Source organism: Colias philodice, chromosome 17 (assembly GCF_061535455.1).
Source record: "Colias philodice isolate Cphi_HAF_F1 chromosome 17, ilColPhil1 Martin Lab GWU primary, whole genome shotgun sequence".
NCBI lineage: Eukaryota > Metazoa > Arthropoda > Insecta > Lepidoptera > Pieridae > Colias > Colias philodice.
In genome coordinates this window covers 1,726,451-1,753,788 of record NC_143102.1, presented here as the reverse complement: position 1 = coordinate 1,753,788, position 27,338 = coordinate 1,726,451, and the positions used below count along the sequence as shown (strand labels likewise).

At 36.3% G+C, this 27,338-nt stretch overlaps 2 protein-coding genes across 3 annotated transcripts; both read left to right on the top strand.

The window, feature by feature from the left end:
• Positions 1-38: 38 nt before the first annotated feature.
• On the top strand, positions 39-15,969 carry LOC149480843 (mitochondrial 2-oxoglutarate/malate carrier protein). Of its 2 annotated transcripts, XR_016316912.1 has the most exons (8): positions 39-223; positions 1,040-1,258; positions 6,332-6,425; positions 7,756-7,841; positions 9,685-9,787; positions 10,198-10,316; positions 14,304-14,857; positions 14,897-15,969. XR_016316912.1 is itself a non-coding variant. In XM_089705761.1 (7 exons), exons 1-7 carry the CDS (start codon positions 138-140, stop codon positions 14,482-14,484), a joined length of 888 nt encoding a protein of 295 aa, XP_089561887.1. In that variant the 5' UTR covers positions 39-137; the 3' UTR covers positions 14,485-15,969. The 2 variants fall into 2 exon arrangements, 1 of the variants encoding a protein (XP_089561887.1); XM_089705761.1 differs by having other exon boundaries at positions 14,304-15,969.
• Positions 15,970-17,657: 1,688 nt separating this feature from the next.
• Slob (Slowpoke binding protein) lies at positions 17,658-27,144 on the top strand. The gene is made up of 10 exons (XM_089705749.1): positions 17,658-18,120; positions 19,066-19,189; positions 19,491-19,562; positions 20,236-20,338; positions 21,521-21,706; positions 23,400-23,581; positions 23,827-23,995; positions 24,958-25,074; positions 26,402-26,727; positions 27,053-27,144. Exons 1-10 carry the CDS (start codon positions 17,874-17,876, stop codon positions 27,096-27,098), a joined length of 1,572 nt encoding a protein of 523 aa, XP_089561875.1. The 5' UTR covers positions 17,658-17,873; the 3' UTR covers positions 27,099-27,144.
• Positions 27,145-27,338: the final 194 nt, after the last annotated feature.

The following is a 27,338-nucleotide window of genomic DNA, read 5'->3' as shown; positions in this document are numbered from 1 at the left end:
CGATAATCAGCTCACTTCAGGTTGCTAACACTGATTCCAGATTCGACTCACTCCTGAATAACCTCGTTGAACGAGTGTTAATATAACATTGATGGTGTTTTTTAACTAAACAGTAAATAAGAAATAAACCAACAATAATGGCTCAAACTCAAACGGTTGCAGCACCTGTAAAAGAGCGATATATTCCAAATGGATTGAAATTCGCCTTTGGTGGTTTTGCAGGGTTTGTATATTTATTTAACGATACTGTGTATTTTCACAATTAGCATAATATAAAATGGAAATTCTTTGGACGTTTTATTGGTAGTGACTAATTATTTTTTTATCGAACATAATTTTAATTAAAATTTTGGGCATATCTAATTATAAATATGAATTTGATGTGGTTGACCTTCAAATTTTTATTATTATGTTGAAAGAACGATTATATAACGTATACTAAATGCATTTCGCTATTAACATTGATGTATTATTTTTTTACATTTCATAATTTGATTTATTGTAATTGAAGATTATTACTAGAAGATAATATTAAATAGGGTAGACTCTTCATTAAGCAGCTGATTGAACTGAACAAACTATACACTAAAATCTTCCTTGAGAGCGTATCAATAAAAAAAATACATCAAAAACCACTAAATAGTTGTAAAGATCTAAACATGCATAGACAGACAGCTGTAGAAGTGACATTATTTTGACCACTACTAAAGAAAGGCTGAATGATATTATATGATTGAAAACATGTTGAATGGTAGATAAGCTGGTTAAAATATGATATATCTCTGCTAAGTATTATCAAAATCCATTTAGCGGTTCTCCAGTGAAAAAGGAACATAATATGTATTCTACCACAAATGATATGCATTTATAATATTAGGAAGATAATGTACTTCTTCTGTGCATGTATTTGTCACTGAACTCCTAAACATCAAATATTCCTACTCCTTTTCAGGAGGATTTAATGGTTTTTACAATTTAAACATGTTTAAAATCACTATTAAGTTTGTATCCTAGTTAGTATACGTATATTATTTTACAGTATGGCCGCAACCTGTGTAGTGCAGCCTTTGGATTTGATCAAAACTCGAATGCAATTGAGTGGTGGCGGCCGATCGTCGTTCACTGTGGCCGGTGAGATTGTAGCGAGAGAGGGCTTTGTGGCCCTATACGCTGGGCTCTCGGCGGGTCTCCTACGACAGGCTACATATACTACCACTCGCCTTGGTGTATATAGTTGGCTATTTGATTCTTATAAAGAGTGAGTAATTTATGTTTATACTAGCTTTCTGCATGCCGCTTCGCACGCGTTTTCAAAGAAAAACCCGCATAGTTACAATTCCTGTGGGATTTCTGGGATAAAACCTATCCGGTGTGTTAATCCAAGTTTCCCTCTTATAAGTGTGCTAAATTTCATTGTAATCGGTTCAGTAGTATTTGCGTGAAAGAGTAACAAACATACACACACATTCATCCTAACAAACTTTCGCATTTATAATATTATGTATTAGTAGGACTAGTATTAGACTAGTATTAGTTAGCCCCGACAAATGCTATTCTGTTCTATTGCCCATTTTTCGTTCCTCTATGATGCATGTACTAATTATAGTTAAATTGCATTACATTGTATTTTCTAGTGTTTGATTTTACGCGAGTATTAAACATTTAGAATTTAAAAATATTAACGGATTTTAATGTGTTAACACGTGACCACGCTCGCTGCGAAGTGTGTGAAACGTCGGGATAATAAAATAATGAATAAATCGCGTTTAAAAATATCTCTAATTTCTAATTGCAACACATTATACAATCTTAATAAAAAATCAGTAGTATTGAAAGAAATATAAATTGCCTTGTCCTTTTTACATAATAGTATAATATAAATTTGAATTTCGTAAAAGATATAGTATAATAATTTATTTTACTTTTATGAAGATGAGTTAAAATTAATTTATTAACTTTATATTACTTTATAGCGTTCAAATGCTTTATTACATGATAAATTTTTAAAGAATAGAAATGGAATTTTTCTATTTATAGAAAATATTTTTCTGGTGGAAAAGGCATTAAAATATCAAATGTAATAACTAATTTATATGTATAGTGGCAATATAATTCAAAGTGCGATACTGTTGCAATTTAGTTACTAGGGCAATTTCATAAATACAATTAAAATTGTTTGTGTTGTAGTTCTATGAATGCCATTAAACGTTTCAACCAAGTTTTTATCGGTATTCTAAAATTCACGAAAATCCGTTTATCTGTTTCGCATGTATAAATATTCCCATTTACACTATAAGTAGGGATAGGTGTCGTTACTAAAAAAAGAACATACATATTACTAGCGGTCCGCCCCGGCTTCGCCCGTGGTACATATGAAAAATAGATGTTGGCCGATTCTCAGACTTACCCGATATGCACAGAAAATTTCATGAGAATCGGTCCACCCGTTTCGGAGGAGTATGCAGACTAACATTGTGACACGAGAATTTTATATATAAGATTATACTTAGCAAGTATCAAATACTATCTAAATACTGTATTGTAATATTTATCAAGCTAACAATAGAATTGTCAATTGACTAAATGAATAGTCACGTTCATGTTAACTGCTAACAAAGTACAAGGATATTCATATAACCATACTAATACTTACGTTTACATAAAATCTTTTCCATTTTAGTGTTAGAAGAAAGTATAATAATTAGGGCTATATGCAATCTATAGAGATTAGATTAGATAGAGACTAATTCGAACGAACGACTAACTTTTAGACCTCCAGGAACCCGTAATTTGTTTGACCAATCGAGAGATCTAAGAATCAAATATAACTAGTACTATAAGTTAAAAGTATGAAAGAGGAGAAATAATGACAACAAAAAGCTACGTAGCATAAAAAAAATTTCAATTCTTATATTTGAGTTAGCCTCTCGCATGTCGAAATACCGGCTCCCGGTGTAAACAAATTTTCGCCGTGTATGTCGATATACCGGGGGCCGGTGTGGGTTCGAGTGTTTTGTTTTTTAGTATAAACAACCTCATTGTATATCACCCTATCCTTTCTGACACATTACAAATGCTTATAGAAGAAACAGGCCGGCTAGTGACGCCAAAACACGAGCAGCGCTAGTGAAAAAAATTTAAACACGCGTCATTCAAAACTCCGTCATCGCACGTGGTGACTACGTATTTTTGTTTTGGTGAAAACTTGTTCTAATCTTAAAGTGATTCGCTGAATATTAAAAGCAACGATGGATGGGTTATTAAATATTGATTATATATACTAGTTATATAATAGTTCTGTTAATTTTCACTAAAATTCGGTCTGTAACTATCAGCATGTGCAAGGTCGAACGCGTGATGACGATTTTATTGTCGTTATATTTCAGCCAGAAATGGATAAAAAGGTAAGTTGATATTAGATCTAAAACGTAAAACTACTTAGTTTTGATATATTTCATAGGGTAGCATTATATTTGTTTCAAAAACATGAAAATACGTAGTGAAATATGATACTACGTAGTATCATACCGGGAGCCGGTACGTCGACAGATTGCGTATTTTTAGGATGCTACCTAAGTATGGATATGCCTCAGGAATATTTTTGTATGCATTAAAATTTTAATTGATTGCTGACTGCTACATTACCGAAATATGACCAGAATAGATGTTTTGAATGTATGATAGTAAAAAACAAACACATCTAATAAGAGCCATGCCTTGAAAATATTATGTTTTACGAAAAGTCGTATCCATACTTTTATAGCCTCCAGGTACCAAAATGAACAATTTTTTGCTACTTTTAACAACTTATATCTTGAAATATTTCTTAGAACTGTACTGTTCTGTTGATTTGTTTTGATGCTTTAATCTATCTAAATCTTAGAAAATGTCTAAAAGTTCCGTTAGTTGCAATATTTTTTCCAAAAACTATGTTTTTAAATGTACATAATTTTTGACCCAAATTTTTGAGTTATTTTTGTTTAGCTCCTACTCAAGATATTTATAATATAGTGCTGCGATACTTTCGTAATACATAGTTTATAAGCTTAAGTTTCTAATAAACAAAACATCGTGTCCAAATCGGCATGCGTCATTTAAAATTAGGTTGAAATACGATACCCACTTTTGATGACTCGTTCAAGTGGCGGTTTTTTGTGACGATATTAAGATCGTGTGTTGTGTAAAAAATTTGTATGGTGGCACTTGAATTTTGTGTTGTATTTTAAACCTAATGTGATAAGTTGTAAATAAAATGTTTTAATTACTTCCAAATGTTGTTTTAATTCAAATTATAACCGAAACTTATCTAAATATCACACTACCCTCTGTTGAAAGTTCTGTGTTAGCTTTAATTGAGTATTTATATAGAAATGGTTGAAAGTGAATAAAGATTATTCAATTTACAATAAGATTTATAACTTGAATTAACTTGATTCGTACTAGATACGGAGAAAATCGAGTTAATGTAAAAGTCTATCTCAAAATTTCGCTGTCTGTCGACCATACCGGCTCCCGGTATGACGGATAGGGAAAATCGGAAAAATGCAAGAAAAATGTCATCGACATCCTAAAGGATAAGTATATAATAATAATATAATAATTGACTGTCTTAAGTGTTTACTGTTTAGCCATCAAAACGGTCGATCAGATTTTTATATTTTATCAAAGATTGATAAAACTTAACGATGGATAGACCTTTGGATATACAGGTACTTTACCTACGGACTTTTCAGACCAGATTGTATTATCTGGGCTGAAATTCAAGGTTGAATGTATCTATGTTAACGTATAGTAATATGTCCAAATATTACGAGCATATCGATATCGATGAATAAACAATGTTAACGTTATCATACAATGCGTATCACCAGGTCGAATGTCAATATGGACGTGCTACAATTCCATAGTTGTACTATGATGTAAATATTACATCAATAAGTTACCATGGTATCAATTATATAACTGAGAAATATCGTATTCGATAGAGAGAACATGAACTTCATTACTACCACAAATGTCCAAATCTATAAAGGAGCAATTAAAAAAAAATGTATAAAAAGTAGAGTACTTACTTAGTCCTAAAAAATTGACGCCATTACGAATTTAGTATGAAATGGATAAAACTAGACTACTTAGGACGTTTAGGACTTACACTCGCGTCGGAGCAAGTGCTATAAAATTTTTACTTCAATGTAGTTATACCACAAACATCTAAATAGTGAGGTAACCGACCGACCAAAAAAATAGCAATAATCTAACTTTTAAATGAAATTCTGCCGTTTTAGTAAATGTTGATCCCTTGCCTTTCTGATGAATTACCGATAATACCTACAAATTTCTCGATTTGTTAGTAATTAATAATTATGCAACTTCATAGGAATGCTAGACCACGATGGACTTAGGTATTTCACTTCGGCTTCATGGAAACAACAAAATGTTGTTCTAACCGTGCCAAAAACATTTCAAAAATAAATGGCAAAGCAAAAATTTCTATTACGTGTCCACGAATGATATATTAGATGCAAAAATTCAATGTGTAAAATAGTCGGTCGAGTCGGTCGGTAGAGTCGGATAAGCAAAATTCTGTACGAAAATAGTTTTCTTTATGACTTGAGCCCATCATTCATTTTATGATATGGTTTAGTAAATATGTGACGTCATAAGAGTGCAGGGTTGTGAACTGCAGATATTATTTAATATATAATAACGAATATATCATTAATAAAAAGTGGTATAATATCAAGGTTATGTTGTTAGTAAATAAATGCTGCCATGTAATGAAGAATGTTTAAATGTGACAAAAACTTCATCATCATATAAATTGTGATAAGTCGTCTGTATAGTTATCGATTAATTTATTCAACATACAAATTATCTTTTACGTCACTACTATGAACTATCACAACTATGTTGCTCTGGTGATAGTGCTGTGACGTTAAAGATAATAATTACCCTGATTTACTAATAAGGAACTATAAACTTAATTATCTGACGCTACAAAACCCTTAATCTACTCAAATAAAAACCTACGTCAATCTTTATGACTATGAATGTTATGAATTTTTGTGGAAATTTTATATAACATACTTGCAGTTACATCATAATCTTCACTAATTATCCGCATTGAATACTTACTATACCTAAATAAGACAATTTTAATGAGAAATAATAATTCTTGAATTTTTATTTTTTTTTATAGCCACGTGTATCAAACTTATTATTTTATAAGTTAGCAACGAAAATATGGCCGCTAATAAACTAACGTAACTTTTTTACAACGCAAATTAATTATGAAATGAACAATTTTTTTACACTATATTGTGTATTTCAGGAAGCACGGGGGCGAAGCGCCGGGCTTCGCCATGAAAACGGCGCTCGGTATCGCGGCAGGGTCTATAGGAGCCTTCGTGGGGACTCCTGCTGAGGTGAGTCCCCTGTTTCTGTTCCATGTGGGGCAGGGGACTGGAAGAGATGACAATTTATCTTAAAGGACATATTTTAATCAAGAAATGTGTTATCCTATCACTACATAGTATAAAACAAAGTCGCTTTCTCTGTCCCTAGTTATGTACCTTTGTATGCTTAAATCTTTAAAACTACGCAACGGATTTTGATGCGGTTTTTTTAATAGATAGAGTGATTCAAGAGGAAGCCTTTAGTCTATAATTTATTAGGTTTCAGACAAAGCGGGCGAAGCCGCGTATAGCTAGTATAGTCTATAGTACGATTCTTACCAACGTCAACTTTATTAAAAAAAAATAACCTTAAAAATTCCAATAACAACCTGTGACATACGAATGTGTCTAAATCTTAACAAATATTACACCTTCCTCGAAAATCACTCCCCATCAAAATCTATTGCATAGTTTAAAAATCTAAGAATGCATAGGGAAAGGCTAATAGCAAGAAGCGACTTTGTTTTCAACCGACTTGAAAAAGGAGAAATTTCTCAATTCGACTTAATTTTTTGGGTTTGCTATCTCAGAAATTTCGACTGGCCGAACAGATTGCGATTTTTCTTTTTTAATTTGAAAGCTAGAGCCTTTCATTTGCATTTAAATTATCTCCAGATCTGAAGGCGGATTAATTTTTTTTAAATAAAATTAAATACTAAGTACTGATAAGGAGATTTCACATCACATCTAAGCAGTCCTTTATCTTCCAATTTTCAAGTGTTTCTTATCTCCTGCAAGATTACATAAACGACTTTGAACTTGATTTCAAAGGTGTGTTTATTTCCGGCGAAGTTTTGGCCAAGCTTCAAATATCAGGTCATTGTGCCATTCGTCAAGTGTTCTGCGTTACCATAGCGATGTTTTGTTGTAAAAATAGTTTGTTTGTTTGGCTATTTATAATTGCACGTGCTGTTTTTAATATACTGCTCAATAGATAAATATTTAAGGTTAAACAGCACCCGTGTAAAGAGGGTCGGTGAAGGGAATACTAAACCGACTTGAGATGTCGTTTTTAGTCTGTTGTAAGTTATATAAAACTTGTATAATACTATACAAAGACACTTTTCGAAACATATACATTAGGGTACTGACTATTTTTTTTTACATTAATTTCATTGTATAATCTGCGTAATAATGCGTAAGTTTGTGGATGGATGTATGTATATTTGTTACTCTTTCACGAAAAAACTACTGCACAGATTTGGATGAAACTTTACAGTTATATAGGTCAGAATATCATCTTAGATATAGAAATCCTTGATCCACAGCTGGTGATTAATATGTTAATAAATGATTACAGGTGGCGCTAATTCGTATGACAGCTGACGGAAGGCTGCCCGCGGAACAACGAAGAAACTACAAAAATGTTATGGATGCGTTATTAAGGTAATTAACATTATGGAAAGTAAAATACTTTAGTTAAATACCAAATGAATTAATGAATACCACCTTCAGAATCTCGAGTGTTAATGGGCAGTGGTGACAACTTGAAATCAGATTCACATGTTCCTTCCTATCTCTGTGGAAAAAAGTAAGCATTATTTATAAAAAATGTATGCGTGTACTAGAGTACACACGTAAGAAGTGAAACTTCTTTATGACCTTAAAAATGTCACGCGTACGGCGTAACGCAAAAATGTCACGCGTACGGCGTAACGCAAAAATGTCACACGTACGGCGTAACGCAAAAATGTTACACTAAATTTTTGTCCAACCCCGATAAAGAAGTTTCCCTTCAAAAATACAAATTTAATATTATTATAGTACCAAAATGGTCACCACTTCAGCAAAATTTATAGATAATCTGTATTACTAAGGGCTGATTTTTCAATCCTTGGATAAAACTTATTCGTCGAATAATGTATAAAACTACCATTTTAAAAACGTATTCTAATTGTTCGTATTTGACAGTTTACGTGTCATTTTAATATTATCGTGTAATACTTTATTGGACGGATAAGTTTTATCCAAGCATTGAAAAATCGGCCCTAAGTGTTTAGTTTAATTTCACCGTATAAGTATTTATTTCTCCTCTGTAAGTAGAGCGCCATTTTGCATTTTCTCTGACGTGACAGTTATAATCGCATGACAGCTGATTGTGCGGAAGAAAACAACTATTAATAGACTTTTTATTAAATAAGAAGTTATTATGTACTTATAGTGGTTTATGATTTATATTCGATGTGCTCAATGTTCTTAAATATTCCACGAGGTAAAAATTTATTGTTAGTTTACAATTATTAATATATTAAGTAACTAGCTTTCCGCTCGCGGCTTCGCCCGCATTTTCAAAGAAAAGCCCGCATAGTTCCCGTTCCCGTAAAATTTCCGGGATAAAATCTAAATCCTATATGTTAATCCAAGTCACGCTCTATATGTGTGCTAAATTTCATTGTAATCGGTTCAGTAGTATTTGCGTGAAAGAGTAACAAACATATATACCTACTCATACACATACATCCATCCTCACAAACTTTCGCATTTATAATGTTATTAGAAGGAAATGATAAGTAGGTATATGATTAAAATTAAAGAAATAAATGTTAACTCAATGTTTTTATACAATACCAGATGTTTTTTTTTTCGTAGAACACTTTCCAAACCTTACTTTTATTTAGGTGACTGCCTTTAATAAAAAAAGGTGAAAGTACGAACAGTATGATGTAACAATAGAAATCACTACTGCCGTTAATTTACAACCAAGTCATATTTAACGCAAGATACCATCTCCTATAAATAACTATGTACTTTTTATAATAATATTTTATGCTGGTTTTAATGTAAACACAACACACACACGCTCAAACACATATGAGAAAGCAATTTTTTATGTATGTGTGTATATTGTTCTAGCTGTGCTCCGCGGTTTTACCCGCAGTCCTCTGCCCCTGTTGGTCTTAACGAGATGATATTATAGCCTTCCTCGATAAATGGGCTTTCTAACACCGAAAGAATTATTCAAATCGGACCAGTAGTTGCCGAGATTAGCGCGTTCAAACAAACAAACTCTTCAGATTTATAATATTACTAGCAGTCCGCCCCGGCTTCGCCCGTGGTACATATTTACGTAAGAACCATCCTCGTACTTCAAGGAATATGCTAAAAAAAGAATTAACGAAATCGGTTCAGCCGTTCTTAAGTTATGCGCTAACCAACACATTTTGGGATTCATTTTTATATTATAGAAGATTAGTATAGATTATTTTAATTAAAACATCAATTTAAACAGGATAATTCGCGAAGAAGGTGTTCTCAAACTATGGAGGGGGGCGACCCCCACAGTTGGTCGTGCCATGGTGGTCAACGCAGCACAACTCAGCACATACTCACAGGTGAGTTTGAACTCAAACTGGTACTCAATTTTGAGTTAGGTTATTTTGAGTAAGTTTAATTTGTTTTCTCTACTTTGTTTGGATTCGGAATGAAATCTAAAATTGATGTCAAAAAGTATTTTAAGGAGTCAAAAAAAGATTAAATATAAAGTTGATATATAAAAATTATATAATTAGAATATAAGCGAAACTAACAAATAAATTTCAAATATTTAAACATAAATTCATTCCGTCATGGTTCATAACAACACGCACACGCACGCTCGAATACACACACGCAAATACACACTCACACGCACGCACTCTTCTATTGTACTCGCATTAAGTATTACATTCTCTAGACAATCATGTCTCTAGACTGCTTTGTAATTGCTGTATATAATATTTATAATAAATAATAATAATTGCAGGCGCGTGAAATGTTCGTGGGCTACGTCCCGGACGGTATAACGCTACACTTCTGCGCGTCCATGGTCTCCGGTTTGGTCACTACCATCGCGTCTATGCCTGTTGATATTATTAAAACTAGGTAATGTATTATTATTTCTTTTATACGCAGGGTGACGTAAGAGTTCTGTATTATTAGGCCATTCTCCCATTACGATACGCACAGGCGATTCAAGTAGGGCTCTTTCAATTTATGCGTTTCTTATCGGACTGCTACAGTGCCGAAGCGGTGCGTTTGTCGTACGGCGCAGCAGCAAGGGTCTTCACACACGCGGCCTCCGTTAGGAGGCTGCGTGGGGGATGCTGTTCAGGACGATTCGTCCTCTGCAGCAGGTGTGTGGCGCCGCCCGCTAATACGGGCGGGTTAATGGGAGGACGAATCGCCCTGTTTGGGAACAAAATTATTTGTCGATTGGGGCACAGTATAGGAGACTGTGCCCGACTGTTTGAACCTTTTGGATGTTTCCAATGACTCAACCGACCTTGTTCTTTTTCGAGCCCGGCCAGAACTTTTTAGGCCGGGGACGGACGGGGACGGGAGCGACATAAAACCAATGGGTGTGGTGGGAGGCGCCAATTGCGCGTGGGGATAGGCGTAGGAGTGGCTGGGTACGTTGTGTACCGACTGTGAAGGAGTTATGCAGGGTGAGGCGACAGACGGCGCGATAGAGAGCGCCGTCGCAGGCGGGGCTTGCGGGGGTGGGGGCGTTATTTGGGATTGCGCTATTTGCGCGTGGGAGTGGATTTGGTAGGAGGGAATAGTGAGGGGCGCACAAAGTGCGTGGGCGGTAGGTGGCGCTGGAAGCGCGGTATGTGGCGCCGGCATTGTTTGCAATGCCGGTGGTGAGGACGGCGTGTTCGCCTTAGGAGAGGGGGGTGGTAGTAGATCGCGCGGATTTGGACGACGCGACCCGGGAATGGCGCGGTGCGGAGCAATCTCTCGGAGATGGGAATGAGAGGAGGCGTCCGCCCGCGAGAACATATTTTGGGAGAGACGAAGGATAAACTCATCCAGCGTTTCTACACCGAGATCGCTACGTATTAGCTCGTTTCTCACATACCTCGGCGCACCGACGATAGCGCGTAATGCGAGTGACTGCCGCGCACGCATTCTGCGGCGCAGGCTTTCACACACATACACATACCAGGCGGGCGCGGCGTACGTGAGGAGCGGCCGTAGGTAGGTTTTGTAAACGCTTACCTTTATACGTAGCGGGAGTTCGGAGTATAGCACCGGACGAAGTATGGCGTGGGCGGCTTTGCACTTGTTGATTACCTGCTTCACGTGGCTGTTAAAGCGAAGCCGGCAATCAATAGTTACACCTAGGTAAAGGACAGTATCGGACCATGGGATCTGCTCACCAGCCAAAGTGAGTTGGTGGGAGGGAGTCAAACCACCGAACCGAATTACCTGTGTCTTTCGCGCGTTGACAGATATCCGCCAGCGCTCGAAATACGCAGGCAACTCATCAAGCCAGCGTTGCGCCTTAATCATCGCATGCGTTGTATTCAACGATGCGGCGATTAAAGCTACATCGTCGGCATATAGCGCGAGGATTTGATTAGAGTTTGGCGCAGGGGAAGGGAAGTCATCTGTGTAGGCGGAGTAAAGCGCGGGCGATAAACAGCTGCCCTGCGGGACACCCGCCTGCACAGAGTGGTTACGGGAAATGGCGGGGGACACGGAAACGTGAAAGGAGCGGTCTGTGAGGAAGGAGTGCAATATCCTCACGAGCCGCGCGGGGCACTGGGTAGTGGTAAGGATCTTATATATAAGACCCTCGTGCCAGACGCGGTCGAAAGCCTTTTCAATATCTAGAAATATTGCGACCGCTCTCTCATTCCTGTTCAAGGCGGAGCTAACATGGTGCAATACTCTAGATATCTGAAGGGTGGTACTGTGTGCCGAGCGAAAGCCGAATTGCTCAGCGCGCGGCGACACGTACGGACGCAGCATAGGCAGCAGTAGTGACTCGAACACCTTGGAGACTGTGCTCAACAAGGTGATGGGTCGATAACTGCCCGCTAAGGAGGCATTCTTGCCGGGTTTCGGGATCATTATTACGCGACCGGTTTTCCACACTGAAGGGAAATGACCGGCGCGTAATATACCGTTAAACAGCCGCGACAAAGCCGCGACTGTTTTACGGGGGAGGTGGCGGAGGGATTCGTTCGTCACGCCGTCCTCACCGGGCGCTTTGCGCAACTTTGTACGCGAAATCGCACGGCGGACGGCGGACGGGGAGGTGAAGAATACTTCCTCAGCGGGCGGTATCGGTGATGCTAGAAAACCTGATAGGTGTTCGTTCACCACCGCTGCGTGGGCGGCGCTCGACGGCGTCAGGGGGTTCGGCTGAAAAACTTGTGCCAGATGTTCGGCGAACAAGTCAGCGCGACCCTGAGGGGCGTATATATAATTACCCGCGGAATCGGTGAGTGGGCGCGCGGGGGCGGTTGAAGATTTAAGCCTGCGACAGAGGTTGTGGAGCGAGGGCCAGTCCTCGGCGGCCGAGTCGATCGCACGGTGCCAGCCCTCGATCCTGTTCGCCTCAAGCGCATCGCTAACTTGCTCACGCAAACGAGCAAGTTGCCGCTTGAGGGTGGGGCAGCGCGAATGCTGCCACTGCCGTCGCAGAGCTCGCTTCCTCTGGATAAGGGCTTTGATATGAGAAGGAATGGGGGGGAGTATGGACGTGGACGGTTTAAGAGTCGTGGCTTGGACAAGAGCGGACTTGAGTGCATCATGCAAGTCATTTGCGAATATCTCCACGTCCTCGGCGCTTGAAACCGCGCGTGAGGGCGTAGAGCGCTCAAGCGTATTCGCAAATAACTCCCAATTAACACAGCGGCGGGAGTAGGATGGGGCAAGCGCGGAACTGTTTGCGGTGATCTCGACCAATACCGGCAGGTGGTCTGAGCCGAGATCGTCCACAATAACAGTTTGCGTCATCGACTGGCGGATCACATTGTGAATCGTAAAGTCGATGACGTCCGCTTGGTGGGAGTCTGTACGAGGATAATGAGTAGGTTCGGAAGGGCCCTCTATAACAATGTCGTTATAATCGATAATGTTATAAAGGGCTTTGCCGTTGCAACAATCGAGGCGGGATAGCCAGTGTGAATGCTTACTGTTCCAGTCACCCGCGGCGATCGTCGGCACGCTCGAGGCGAAAAGACGTTTCACCTCGTTCGTGTCAACTCTCCCCCCGGGCGGCCTGTATACAGCATACATTCGCAGCCTGCCCACCGGAAACTCCGCCTCGATGCCGAGCGCGGAAAAGGATTGGGATGTGAAAGCGGGGAGTGGGGTGTGAGGGATGGACTTGCGGATAAGGATCGCAAGTCCGCGGTACTTACGCCCATACGGGGAGCATTCGTCCTGTCTGTACGAGACGTAGCCAGACGCGCTGAGTCGTACGGCGCACGGCCGGTCGTTTGTTTTTATACAAAATGCACGGTGCGGCAACAGCGCGGCGACCGTACCGCGAATGCTCGACAGCAGGACGGCAACGTCGCAAGTCCCATAGGGATGTCGGAAATGCAATAAAGTATCGATATTCATATTATATCGTATCGATGTTTTTTGAAAATATCGATATTGATATTTTTATTAAAAAATATCGATCGCACGAGGCTTGCGCACTACGCTACCGGTACAATGTATGTGAGATATTCCGCGGCGACTAGTCTCCGAGACTTGAATCGCCTGTGCGTATCGCAATGGGAGAATGACCTTAGATTTAAACTGATAAAATAGTTTTATTTTAATGTATTTTCAAATTTTAGCAAATGTTGTCCTGCCCTATTGCCCCTTGTTCATATTTTCTCTACATAAGAATCATTCTACTTTAACAAAAACATTAAAAAACCAGCCAAATTGGCGGAGCTGTTCTCTAGTCTTACATTTAGCAGCATATTTGGCGATTCATATAAATAAAAACTATTCTAAATCTTCTGTAAACAGTCTTAGAAAAAAAACACGTTAGTTTAAAAATTAAGTATAAAACATGTTAATGTACCTACTAACATTATGAAAACTAAATAAACATGATTTTCTTATTATTTCCAGGATACAAAACGCCGCCAAGGGGCAGAGCCAAATGGCGGTAGTCACAAACTTACTCCGCAACGAAGGAGTCCTCTCTCTATGGAAGGGCTTCTTGCCTTACTACGCTCGTCTCGGACCCCACACTGTGCTTACTTTTATATTCTTAGAACAATTAAACTCTGCATACTTTAAATATATGTAAAAATCGAAAAAAAAAAGACAAAAAAGTTGGGGGGGAAGGACTTTTGCTCCCCCCTTAGTAGGTACATATTCAAAAATTTTGTAACACAATAACTTGAATTGAATATAATAAAAAAGGGAACCAAACTATTATTTTAAGAGTAACATCAATAACAGTTTATTTATTATTCAGACGAGTTACCAAAAACATACTTATTCTGTAACTATAAAAGAAATAATTTCTCCAAATAATCCATCATGTATTTTTGCCGTCGCCTTTGCTTCGCTTTGAAGAACTTTTTGATCATATTCAACGCGTAGAATATAATTTAACGAACATGTTACATATTATATATAACAACTTACAAGTATATAGTTCCTCAATAAAAATGTCAGTTACATAATATTTAGATTTTAAACATAACATAGTATAGGTTTAAAACGTAGGTTTTAAACGTTATATCATTTGGATTTGGTTTATATGGCATAATTTATGAAAAAATCCCATGACGAATAACATTAACAGAAATTATTGAAATTAAAAAAAAACTTAAATAGCAATGGAATGAAGTTCCATACATATGTAAACTTACTTTAAAATAATTCAAAGCAATTATTTTTATTCTATGTGGAATGAATTGTAATTTTTTTAAACTAACCGATAATAATCTCTTAGTTTTTTAGTACAAATAGCTTTTAGGAGGTAACATTTTCTATGTACAAACATTTTTTTATATGATTGCACAACGTTTGCTCACACACAAAAGTGCTAGGTCTATTTTGATTAAACTAGTGCCAAAATAACTGCCATGATTCTTCCAAATGTTAAATGGTGAATGTGGTTTTGGTTTATTATATATTATAGGAAAAAAGTACATTTTTTATTTTTGAGATTTTTTAATGGAGTTGTTTATTCAAAATTATTTTTATTGATATTTGTTTTATATTTTGAAAGAGTGAGCGCACACGTGATTTTTTATATTATGGGTAATTAACAACTCATTAGTTTGCATTTTGTACGATTTTTAAGCATTTTATACGCTAACATAGCATAAAATAATTATGTATTTTAAATACATTGCATTAAAAATCACAGTTGCAAATCAACTTGAAATACAATAATATATCGTACTCTCTCACTCTTAAACAGAAGGAAAGAGAGAATATTATATTTGCGAGTTTTTGACAGTCGATGCAATCGATTTTTTCTTACAACCCAGTAGTTTAAGCTTACAAGTTGTTTTCATATATTTTTTAAGGTTATAAATATTTGTATTTATTGTTTTTTGTTATTTTTTCTTACGTAGTTAATGCAAGCAGGCTATACGTAGAAATAGTTATCCAGGCTTTAGATACTTTTTATGAGTAAGAAATATTTAATAATAAAATAACTATACGCGACATGGCCTTGTGATATTGTTATTATATAAATTCCATATATATTTTTATAGAAACAATTTTGTGTGACTAACTTATGTACTAGAAATAAATTGTTATAAAAAATTGATTAACTTTTTTCAAATCCCTTCCTTTCATTAGTTTATTTGAATACGACGCGACAAAAGTATAGCTATCCCGCTCTAGTATTATCCTGACTAATATTATAAACATGAAAGATAGTCTTTACATCACTAACACACCAGTTTCAGCAATTTTTTCCATTAATAATAATCTCTTCACAGTTGACTCTTTTGGAGCATTATTGTGACCCCAAATTGATCATAATGAGAATTCACAATAAATTTCACAATGAGAATGCGTTGATCCTACGTTTAGCGTTCCATTTTTACTTATCTTATACCTTCTACTCTGTGCTTCTACTAAAAAAAAAACAATTGTTGAAATGTCAACAATGACACTTCGAATGGCGCCAAATTTAAATCTTGCGTTCTTGTTGGGACACCCTATAGTTAGAAATAATTGCATAAGACAGACATTTTTATTGGATTATCGGATTAGCGTATAATAAATTATATGTTCGATTAACTTGTGTTTAAAGTTAATCTCATTGACTTGATATGTACTATTGTAATTAACTTAACGTGTAACGAGTAATTGAAATAGACAATTCCATATGGTAAGTAGTAGTTAGATAGTCGTATCTAATATTTTAATGCAATAACGTTTAGTTAGAGAAAATGTAATTTATGGCAAAGTTCTACAAATTATTATGTTAATAGGAAGAGAAAAGTCAGCGATATAAAAGTAAAAATAACAATAAAAGGGTATGTACCCACTAGAATAGAACACCACTATTTTGTTTTAGATTGCAAATTGTTTTAAAATATTAGGTACTCAATTTCAAGAGATAAATATATGGTTTAGGATTATGAGTACCTAAGTAACTCTGTAATCAAACTAACTATAATAAATCGTATTATCTCATTATACAGTTGAACCTCGATAACTTAAACCTCGGTAACATAAAAACCTCTGTAACTTCAAAAAATAATGTGTTCCCTTCCCATCAGAGCCCAAAACCTCTTTAACTTAAAATACGCAACCTCTATAACTTAAATAAATAATCTCTGTATTGGCCCTCAGTAACTTCAAGAAATGTTTCCACAACCTCTATAACATAAAATTGTTTGTCAATGAGTCATTTTGAAAGAGTGTCAAAACAAAAGGTTTCGGTATTTATTGCCTGCTGCTTATTGCGTGTTTACTATGTATTGTTAACGTAAACAATACATTACCTATTGTTTGCTTTATCGAAATTCTTCAAAGCTTTGCGGCGGTTAGCTTTATATATATATGACAACGACTTACTTGCATCATAAGTTTTTGATTGTTGTCCTGGAAACATCACTTTACTTACTGTGTGATAAAACTGGCTTAAAATGAGTCCAAAAAGAAAACTAACAACCCTCACCTACGCTTATAAATTAAAAGCTATAGAAGCAGTGAAAAATGGATAGACCCTTGATAACTTAAAACCTCTATAACTTAAAATATTTTGTGTTTCCCTTGGACTTTAACTTATCGAGGTTCTACTGTACTTTCATATCCTATTATTCAACTTAATACATTAAAACTACAACATTGTAATACACTTTTCGTGTCATTTTCGATCGTAGAGAACACAGAAAAATGTGCCCATATTATACGTGGGAGTTACAAGTTAGCTTAACAGCACTTATAGGTCTTCAATTAGTTGAACTATAATGACATATTCTCTCGGACCGCTCTATAAACGTGTCGGCTTGTATACGTATAATATTCTATATTCTATAAGACCGTAATACCTCTGTTCTATATATTAATGCTCATAAAAACTTAATCAGATTATACTTGTTGAGACATCTTCAAATAATAATCATACGTGTACAGTGAACGGTACATAGCGAGGAAAGCGTCTAGGCGAGCAAAATTGGGAAGCTACGTTTTTTGCGGGGAAAAATTATTGTCAAGATGTTCAACTTGTATCAGCACATGAAGGCGACGAACGAGGGGAAGGAACAGCGGGAGCCGGAGACCACGGGCCACGACCGGTTCTACCAGGAACGGCCGAGGTCCAGTTATAGGAAGAAGAAACGTCGAGGGTCGTGTAGAAGGGCGCAGTCAGCGGCGGAATTGAACCCGGAGTCTATCGCTGCGGCTAATAAGAGGAATGCGTTTCGTATTCGCTCCGTGTCTACGGATAAAGAGGAGAGTGAAGGTGAATTTTTAGCTAATTGATAGGGTAATTCAATATGATGTGGTGCTTGTAAAATACATTAAATGCAGACGCTTATAGTGATAGCAAGAGCCAAGAACTTGATTACTGATGCTGAATGCGATTATAGATAGATCGTCAAAATCGGCCTCAAATCTTAATGTTCTCATTTTTCAAAATTTATTAAACTTTTCCTGTATTAGGTAACTATTAAATTATTTGACTGTGCTTAATAAATATTAAATTCATCGTCAAAAAACACCAATTAATTAATATATTGATTTAATAGACACGCGCATTAAAATCTAAATGATGAAATCAATCGGTCGGGTTTCTTCCTTAATTTTATCTGGTCAAAATTATAATATGCCTTGTTATCTAAGCGTATAGGTACGCTATATGCTAAAACAATCTATTAAAATGTAGATATTATAAAAAAAAAAAAAACATAATTCCCTGTTTTATTAGCTTTTACTTTGAATCGCTTCTAAGGTTTAAAATTTTGACCTCGATTCATTTCATCAGGCCATCTTAATTCAATTAAAATTAAAAACCTTTATATCACTATGTTCGCTTAATAGTACAAGCGCTAGTGACCAATTATGTCAATCTTTCATAATTAAAGTGATATAGTTAATACATACAATTTTAAAATAAATCTCTACATAGTATAAAACAAAGTCGCGTCTAGGTCTGTGTATCTGTATGCTTAGATCTTTAAAACTCCGCAACGGATTTGGATGCGGTTTTTTATAGATGAGTTTTTCTAGGAAAACTTAACTACCTACTTAATGATGTTTCTGTGGGTTCGATTCCCAGCACAGAGAGATAAATGATTATACGTACCATTTTTATACTTGTACTTACGATTTTTTTTTGGCATATTGAAAATCTCCCATTAGTTAAAATATCTGAATATTTATACATATATATATTTATGTATTCTAGACGAAAATTCTGATCGCACACCGCTTGTTGCACAGAAAATAGATTCTTTAGCAAAGTTATTGTTCAATAAGTCAATTATGGGTTCAGGGTCCGACAAGAACTCGCCGTCGGAGGTCTCGCCTAAGTAAGTAATATTTTATTATTTTAGTCTTTAATTAGCGTGCTATGTAGTTTGGAACCTTTACTTATAAGTGTATTTATTATGTGTGTTTGGCTGTGAACTCCTCCTAAACCGCTGAACCGATTGTGTGTCGACTCTTCAGCTATTGGAGAATGACTAAGGTTTACATATTTTCGACATCGAGGAAAGTCGCGGCAACAGCTAGTGTACTTACAAAAATTGTAGACTTTATTACATTTGAACAATTTTCTAATTCCAATTTACTATACAGCTAGTGTGTATTTATTAATTTTCCACTGGCCAGGTACCCTGAGTGTACCATCGAGACTGGAGTGGCGATGGCTATATGCTCCGAATATCTCTCAAAAACGCCTAGGTAACTAATTTTATAAATATAACTACCTACTTCTATAAAATTCATTCAAATCTTATCCAGAATAATCTTTTACGACACATATATAGCCTACCTCGATAAATAGGCTAGCTAACACTGAAAGAATTTTTCAAATCGGACGAGTAAAACATACAAACAAACAAACAAACATACTCTGTATAACATTATACAGAGTATGTTTGTTTGTTTGTTTGTATAGATGAGTAGTTATAATTTATAAAAGCTAATCGACAACATTATATAGATAATTATTATGCAATTTAATTTCATTGAAATTACGTAGGCAAGTGAAACCTCGTCACAAACTAATCTTCTTAGATGCATAAAATAATACTTTTATATTGATCAGTACGCAACATTTAACTCGTTCGTATTTTTTTAACACAACCGCCTTCAAATTAAAAAAAAAATAAAAAATGAGATGAGTGGATCGTGATTTTTTGATTTGGTGACAATTTAGAGCACTACCTCTCTGAGGTGTGCAAAACAATGATCCAATCAGTTCTCCCTGTCAAAAACTGAAGTATCGAACCTAAAAAGTAAAAACCAAAAAAAAAAATAGGTACAGTCGAATTGAGATCCTCCTTTTTTCAAGTGTATTGAAAAATTATAGTCACAATTAAAATACAGAATATATCATTTTATTATTTTCCAGATATGTCCTACTTCATCCATTAAGCTCAATAGGGTATCGCTCCAACAAGCACTGGTTCGCGATACACGACAACTCTATAAAAACAGAAAGACTGCTTACATTGGTGAGTTTATATCCTCTCTTGTGTCGTTTAAATGTGCTTTATTACGAAAATACGTTTATCCACATTAATATAATAAATCTGAAGAAGGGTCAATTCTGTACATTGAAAATATTGAAAAAAATAAATAGCAGGGGGTGTTACTGGATCGATACCAAACCCAAATCTGTGATTAATTTTTTTTTATAAGATCTCAAAATGGAGAAATAAACCACCCACGCGAAGACCGACATCCGCGCGGACGGAGTCGCGGGCGGAAGCTAGTCCACATTAAATGTTTTAAGATATCAAGCAAGTAGGTATTTGTATCAGTATGATTATAATTTTATTTAGGTCTTTGTCACATCTTATACACGTCCAAGTCCACATAGACCCGCGGGTAGTCTTGCATATTCGAATAGGCTGAATCACACATGGGCTGAATGTACCAAAAACTAAAGCTTTTCTTCCTCTTACGGTGCATTTATATAAAACCACCATAGAGCTAAATCTAAAGCATTATTTCATGATCTTTTAGTGTAAACGAAAATTCGTATTCAGTTTTGTTAATTATTAACGTAGTTAACGGTGCATTTTCATCAAACGAGCGAGCTAATTATTCCCCCACTATGTCAAATTCGTTTAGCTTAAACAGGCGTAGATAATTCTTTCGTTGTTCTTAGTGCGTTCGTAATAGATTCTATGCTATGTTCTAATAGTGAAAAACACTGAATATGAGTTTTCGTTTACACTTAGAGATCACGAAAGAATGCTCTTGCTCTAGTTCTAGCTGTATGTTCGTTTGATGTAAATGCACCGTTACCATAGAAATCTAAATATTTAGATTTCTATGACCGTTACTGTTGTTTTAACAACTAAACATTAGGCATTGAGTTACTATGTACTACGTACTAGAGAGGACATCGCTTCTACACTATTTGTAACACGAGTTAGAGTCAATCGTCTCAAACCATTTTTTTTTGTTACATTGATTAGTTTTAATTGATAAGTTTATTCATATTTTTTTAATAAGATAAACAATATTTATTTGTTACATTGATTGGTTTTAACTTATAAGTAATGAGAGGCAGAATATCTACAAACTCTATATACCTACGTAGTAATAATACCTCAATGACATTATGTAAATAATTTTACACGTTCCTAGAATCTTGCTTCTACGACGATAAATTACTTTTACCCCAGGTGCCCCTAACAAGCAAATGCCCAATAGACCCCACCGAGCGGACCCAGACCCTCATAATGGAGCTGTTCCGAGCCCTTCACCACCCTTACATTTACCCCGTTTTGGACCTAGAAATGTGCAATGGTCATGCGTTGGCTGTTCTGCCGTTTAATGTTAAGGGGAGCTTGAAGGATTTACTGTATAAGGTATTCTTTATTTTTTATTGAAGTGAAAACTTCTTTAGCGGCGTTGAGCACTTTTTCTGTAAAATCTTAAATTCCCGTCAGGACACGTGACCTGATCGAAAAAGCGTAAGACGGATTTTTTTTTAGCCCTTATATTCCATGCGTAAGACGGATACCATTCCAAAATATCAAACATGCTGAACGTTAATAATCAAGTTTTCACTTCTGCCGGCACTCCCCCAGTGCAACCCGTCTTTTTTTATAACACCTTATTTAGTACAGTAAAAAAAATGTCTCGGTCTGGCAGGACACAGAAGGCTGATCACCTACTTGTCCCTAAATAAAATCGATCAGTGAAACAGATGTATAATGCATCTGCCCCTTACTTACCGCACTTGGGGACATGGGAATTTAAATGTCTATGTGTATATTTCTTCTGTGTGTTTGTCAGTGAACTCCTAAACCGCTGTACCGATTGTGAGTCTTCAGCTATTGGAGAATAACTTAGATTTACAATACAAACGCGAGAAAAGTCGCGGCAACAGCTAGTATACTCACAAAAATTGTAGTTTTTTTTAAACTAAGTGTAATTTGTCGTACTTAGCTATATTGTAATAATTCCTATCAGAAAATAGATATGGAAAATGTATTGCTAGTCCCGTCCCCAGTCACGTTTTATTGTACAGTAATAAAAACATAAATTAACATGAACATGGTAAGTGCAATAGGCGGCCTTATTGCTTAAAGCAATCTCTTCCAGGCATTGGTATTGGTATTCATTTAAATAGTTATTTAATAGTGGAAAAGAATAATACGCGTTCTTTTTAGTATTGGTTAGTAGAAAACTATACTGATATCTTCGTGACCGTGTAATGGAAGACATAGGCTTCTGAAAAACAGTTCTTACTATCTTAGGAGCCTGTGACACTTTGATTTTTTAAATTATTATGTGAAAATAAATTATTTATTTATTTATTTATATTACATTATATTGCACTTCGTAAGTTGAGCAATTAACAAATAAAAACGTAAGCATATGGCGTAGTTTAAACAAATCCAGTCATAATTTCGTCCTGAAATTTCATAATACTCTATTTATTCTCAAGTACATTTGCATTTAAATTTTAAGGTTGATTTTAGGAGCACATATTGTTAGACAGAAAAAAGTCTAAATTGAAACAACGTGTAAAATAATATTTTGATATCGATTTGTACCTAGATCCTAGTAATTTTAATGTCGTAAACAATTATTTTGATACGGTTTCCTCGATTCTCTTTCTACGACATTGTATTATAATCCTATTTATCAAAGTTAATGCTATAAATTTATAAAGAATAGAAAAAACTCAATCACGAGGCGGGACTCGAACCCGCATCCTTTCGCGCGTTTTCTATTTTCATTTTCTATAAAATATTTATAAAGCACTAGGTTTCCGCCCGCGGTTTCGCCCGCGCAGTCAAAGAAAAACCCGCATAGTTCCCGTTCCCGTGGGATTTCCGGGATTGCGTCATTTTCCCGGGATAAAAAGTAGCCTATGTCCTTTCTCGGATATCAAAATATCTCCATACCAAATTGGTTCAGTAGTTTAGGCGTGATTGAGTAGGTAACAGACAGAGAGAGTTACTTTCACATTTATAATATTAGTATGGATTTGAATGCCATAAAACCAAAAATATCAATTTCAAAGTTAATGCTATCAAATAATTATTTCAGAGTACATGGAGCGACGAATATTTCAAGAAATACACAACCGTAGGGACAGGGTTACCAGCTTCACAAGTGGCGAGGTTTGGTCGACAAATACTCGAAGGGTTACTCTTTCTGAAGGATAAGGGATTCCCACCCTTCAGGCACTTGCATTCGGGGAACGTGATCATTCAAAATGGCGTAGCACGGTGAGTTTGAAAGTTGGAGAAATACCGATTTGTGTAGTTTTAAAAAATCCGTTGATAATATTTAGGGCAACAATAGAGAAATGTGATAGGTACTTGATATAAAAAAATGTGTGCGTGTACATTGTTACAGTTGCATATAGTAAAATATTTTTTGAAAAATAAGGTCATAAAGAAGTTTCACTTCTTACGTGTGTACACTAGTACACGAACACATCTTTTTTTTTAACTTTACTTTACTCTTCCAGTATCTGCGGGTTGGAGAACACCCTAATAGGCACTCCCCCCCGCCCCCCCCACACGGCTGTCTCTCAGCTCGCCGAGACGCTGTCCCTCGGACACGTGCTGTTCGAGATGTGTGCGGCTGCTGACACTGACTTCTCTCTGCTGCCGGACCTGCAGGCTGGCTATCCGCAGGTATTGTATGAATTGATTGTATAAAGCGCGTCACACACGGTGAAGATACTATAATATTTTATCTTAAGATACTGTTACAAATGACCCACAAAATTTCGCGTCATTTGTAACAGGATGGCGGTTCTACAGGGGTCTTAGTACGCAATGACAAAAAGAAAAATGATGGTCAGAACGCTGATACCGGATGCGTTAAGATACTGTAATACATATAAAATATAACAGTATCTTAAGATAAAATATTATAGTATCTTCACCGTGTGTGATGCGCTTAACACGTATGGAAATATTCATTATTCACTAAGTATTATTTTACCTGAATGAAATCTATACTTAATAACTAACTAACACCGAAATACTTTTTCAAATCGGACCAGTAGTTCCTGAGATTAGCACGTTCAAACAAACAAACTCTTCAGCTTTATAATATTAGTATAGATGTTTCTGAGGGTTTTAGGTTTCCCCTTTATTTATTTAATAATTCTAATCAATACGATGCATATGAACGTTTATACAGGGTGTCTCACTGTTGGTATACTAAGCTCAAAGGGGGTTATAGTTTTACATACGTTGAGTACGTAAAAAATACACAGTTTTTTTTCAAATAGATGAATTCTTAAAACTTAAACACCCATAACAAGCAACCCGCCCAGGATTTGCTAGCAGCACGTGAGCTACCGTTTAAGATTATGTTTTCATAGACAAAATGCTTACATTATCGAAGCGGTATATAATATATACCGGCTGTGCGAAGCTAGAGAAGATAACATGGATTTTCAAGAAAAAAATAGCAAAAAAATTTTGATGTTATTTTGTTGTTTAAGTATTTTTACGTGATCAGTGTATGCAAAACTACAAGTCCCTTCGCGCTTAGTATACCAATAGTGGGACACCCTGTATACGCAATATTAAAATATCTAAGCTACCCACTAGCCCATACAAAAGTACCCTTTGTGTAATTGCAGGTAGTAGAAATAATAGAGATGATCTTCAGTCCGCGCACGCCGAGTCTGCACGAGCTGCTGCTGTGCGAGATGTTCCGCAAGATCGACCTCAGGGAGATGAAGGGATCTTGCTTGCCGGTAAATATATGTGGGATTGAAATAAATAAATGGTTGTTTGCTTGTCTTGTCACGTCTTTTAATCTTATATATAAAAATGAATCGCAAAATATGTTGTTAAGCGCATAACTCGAGAACGGCTGAACCGATTTCGATAATTCTTTTTTTATTATATTCCTTGAAGTACGAGGATGGTTCTTATGTAGAGAAAACGTAAACATGTACCACGGGCGAAGCCGGAGCGGACCGCTAGACTTTAAATAATTTAACTATATTCCGCACGCACACTTCGTCTTACATCCGCCGCCATAACCCTTTCTTCCCTCTCGCACACCTCATACCTCTCTTTCATCCGTCACCGTTCCGTTTCCCACATACATACATACATAATAATATATTTTATGGTAAATGCATCTGTTCATGGTTTTGCTTTACCAGCTACCTACATAACCTTAGACGCGGGACATATACAAGCGGCGCGCTGCCGGCGTGCATTGGGTGCGCTATTGGCATTTTGTATGAAATAATTTTGGGGCGGCGCAACCTTGGCACAACCTTGGCACAACCGTGGCGTGCCGCCTCGACGCCTGTCCAAAATTCTTTCATACAAAATGTATAAGAAGGACGTGGTGCAAAACAGATTCAAGAGGTGCGCTTATGGCACGCCCGCGCCCGCGCCGCTTGTGTTTGACCCGCGCCTTAAACAGTTCAGTTATACATAATACTGTATAATATATTTTATAGTAAACTAGCTTACCGCTTCGCCCGCTTTGTCTAAAACCTAATAAATTATAAACTAAAATCTTCCTCTTGAATCACTCTATCTATTAAAAAAAACCGCATCAAAATCCGTTGCATTGCATAGTTTTAAAGATTTAAGCATACAAAGGCACATGATTAGGGACATAGAGACATCATGGGACAGAGAAAGCCACTTTTTTTTATACTATGTAGTGATGTATCAAACTATGGTTTTGGTTTAGATAGCTAGTGATAAAAATTACTAGCTATCTAGATAAACCAGTTAGTAATAAGCCTTTGTAGATTAGTGGTGTTTAAAGTATGAAAATACTTTAATTTAGTCTTAGTTACAATTGAAAGTCGAACACATTTTCATATAAATATAATATTAGAATCGAGTTGAATACATATCTATAGGTAGTTTTATTTCTATTCTACGTGGAAAAATATATAAACAGTAACGATAATTATTTTTTCAATCATAAAACAGACAATATAATCAGGTTCATTGAATCTAAAATAAAACTTATAATACAATTTTAGCAAAAATAGATATACTTATTCTTCGGTTCAAATTATTTATTTGTTGCATGTTATTGCGTTACAGAATTTCAGCCAACGCCTTTCCCACTCTTGCCTATCCTTACTCAACGAAGTATCCCGCGCTCAGCCCCGGGCACAGGACTCACCAACCCGGGACACCCGGGATTACCCCCGGGAGTCCCTTGGGGCCATGTCCCGGGACACAAGATCGTTTGGGGACACTCCCCCGGGGACACTGTTTGACACGAGGGGAGACTACACTACAAGGGGAGACTACACTACGAGGGGAGACTATACTCCTACAAGGGGAGACTATACTCCGCCGAGGATATTGAGGGGAGACTACACTCCTCCAAGACGTATTGAGTCGCCAGAGACACCTCCTCGAAGGCAAGATTTATTATTTTACGTAGTTTGTATGATGATGGACCGAATAAAAATAAAGAAATATGATTACACTAGCTTTCTGCCCACGGTTTCACCCGCGTTTTCAAAGAAAAAGCATAGTTCCCGTTCCCGTGGGATTTCCGGGATACTACCTATGTGTTAATCCAAGTTACCCTCTATATGTGTGCTAAATTTCATTGTTATCGGTTCAGTAGTATTTGCGTGAAAGAGTAACAAACACACACACACACACATCCTCACAAACTTTCGCATTAATTATAATATTATTTATTTATTTATATTTATATGCATAATACTTTATTTTCAGACGTAACCTGTTTCACCAAGACTCGACAGAATCCTGGCCGTGGTAATAGCATTAGGTTAATAATTAAGAATTTCTGGATTTGTATTATAATACCTCCTATATAATATTAAATTTAAATATATTTATTGTGAATTAAAAATTGTTTTATTTACTACCCCTTAAGATATTTTTCCAATATATTAGAAGAAAAAGAAACTCTGATATTTGATAAATAAAGTACCTTCTTGGTGCTAAAACTGAAAAAAAACTATAACATTAACACTAACATTAGCTATCAACTGTCAAA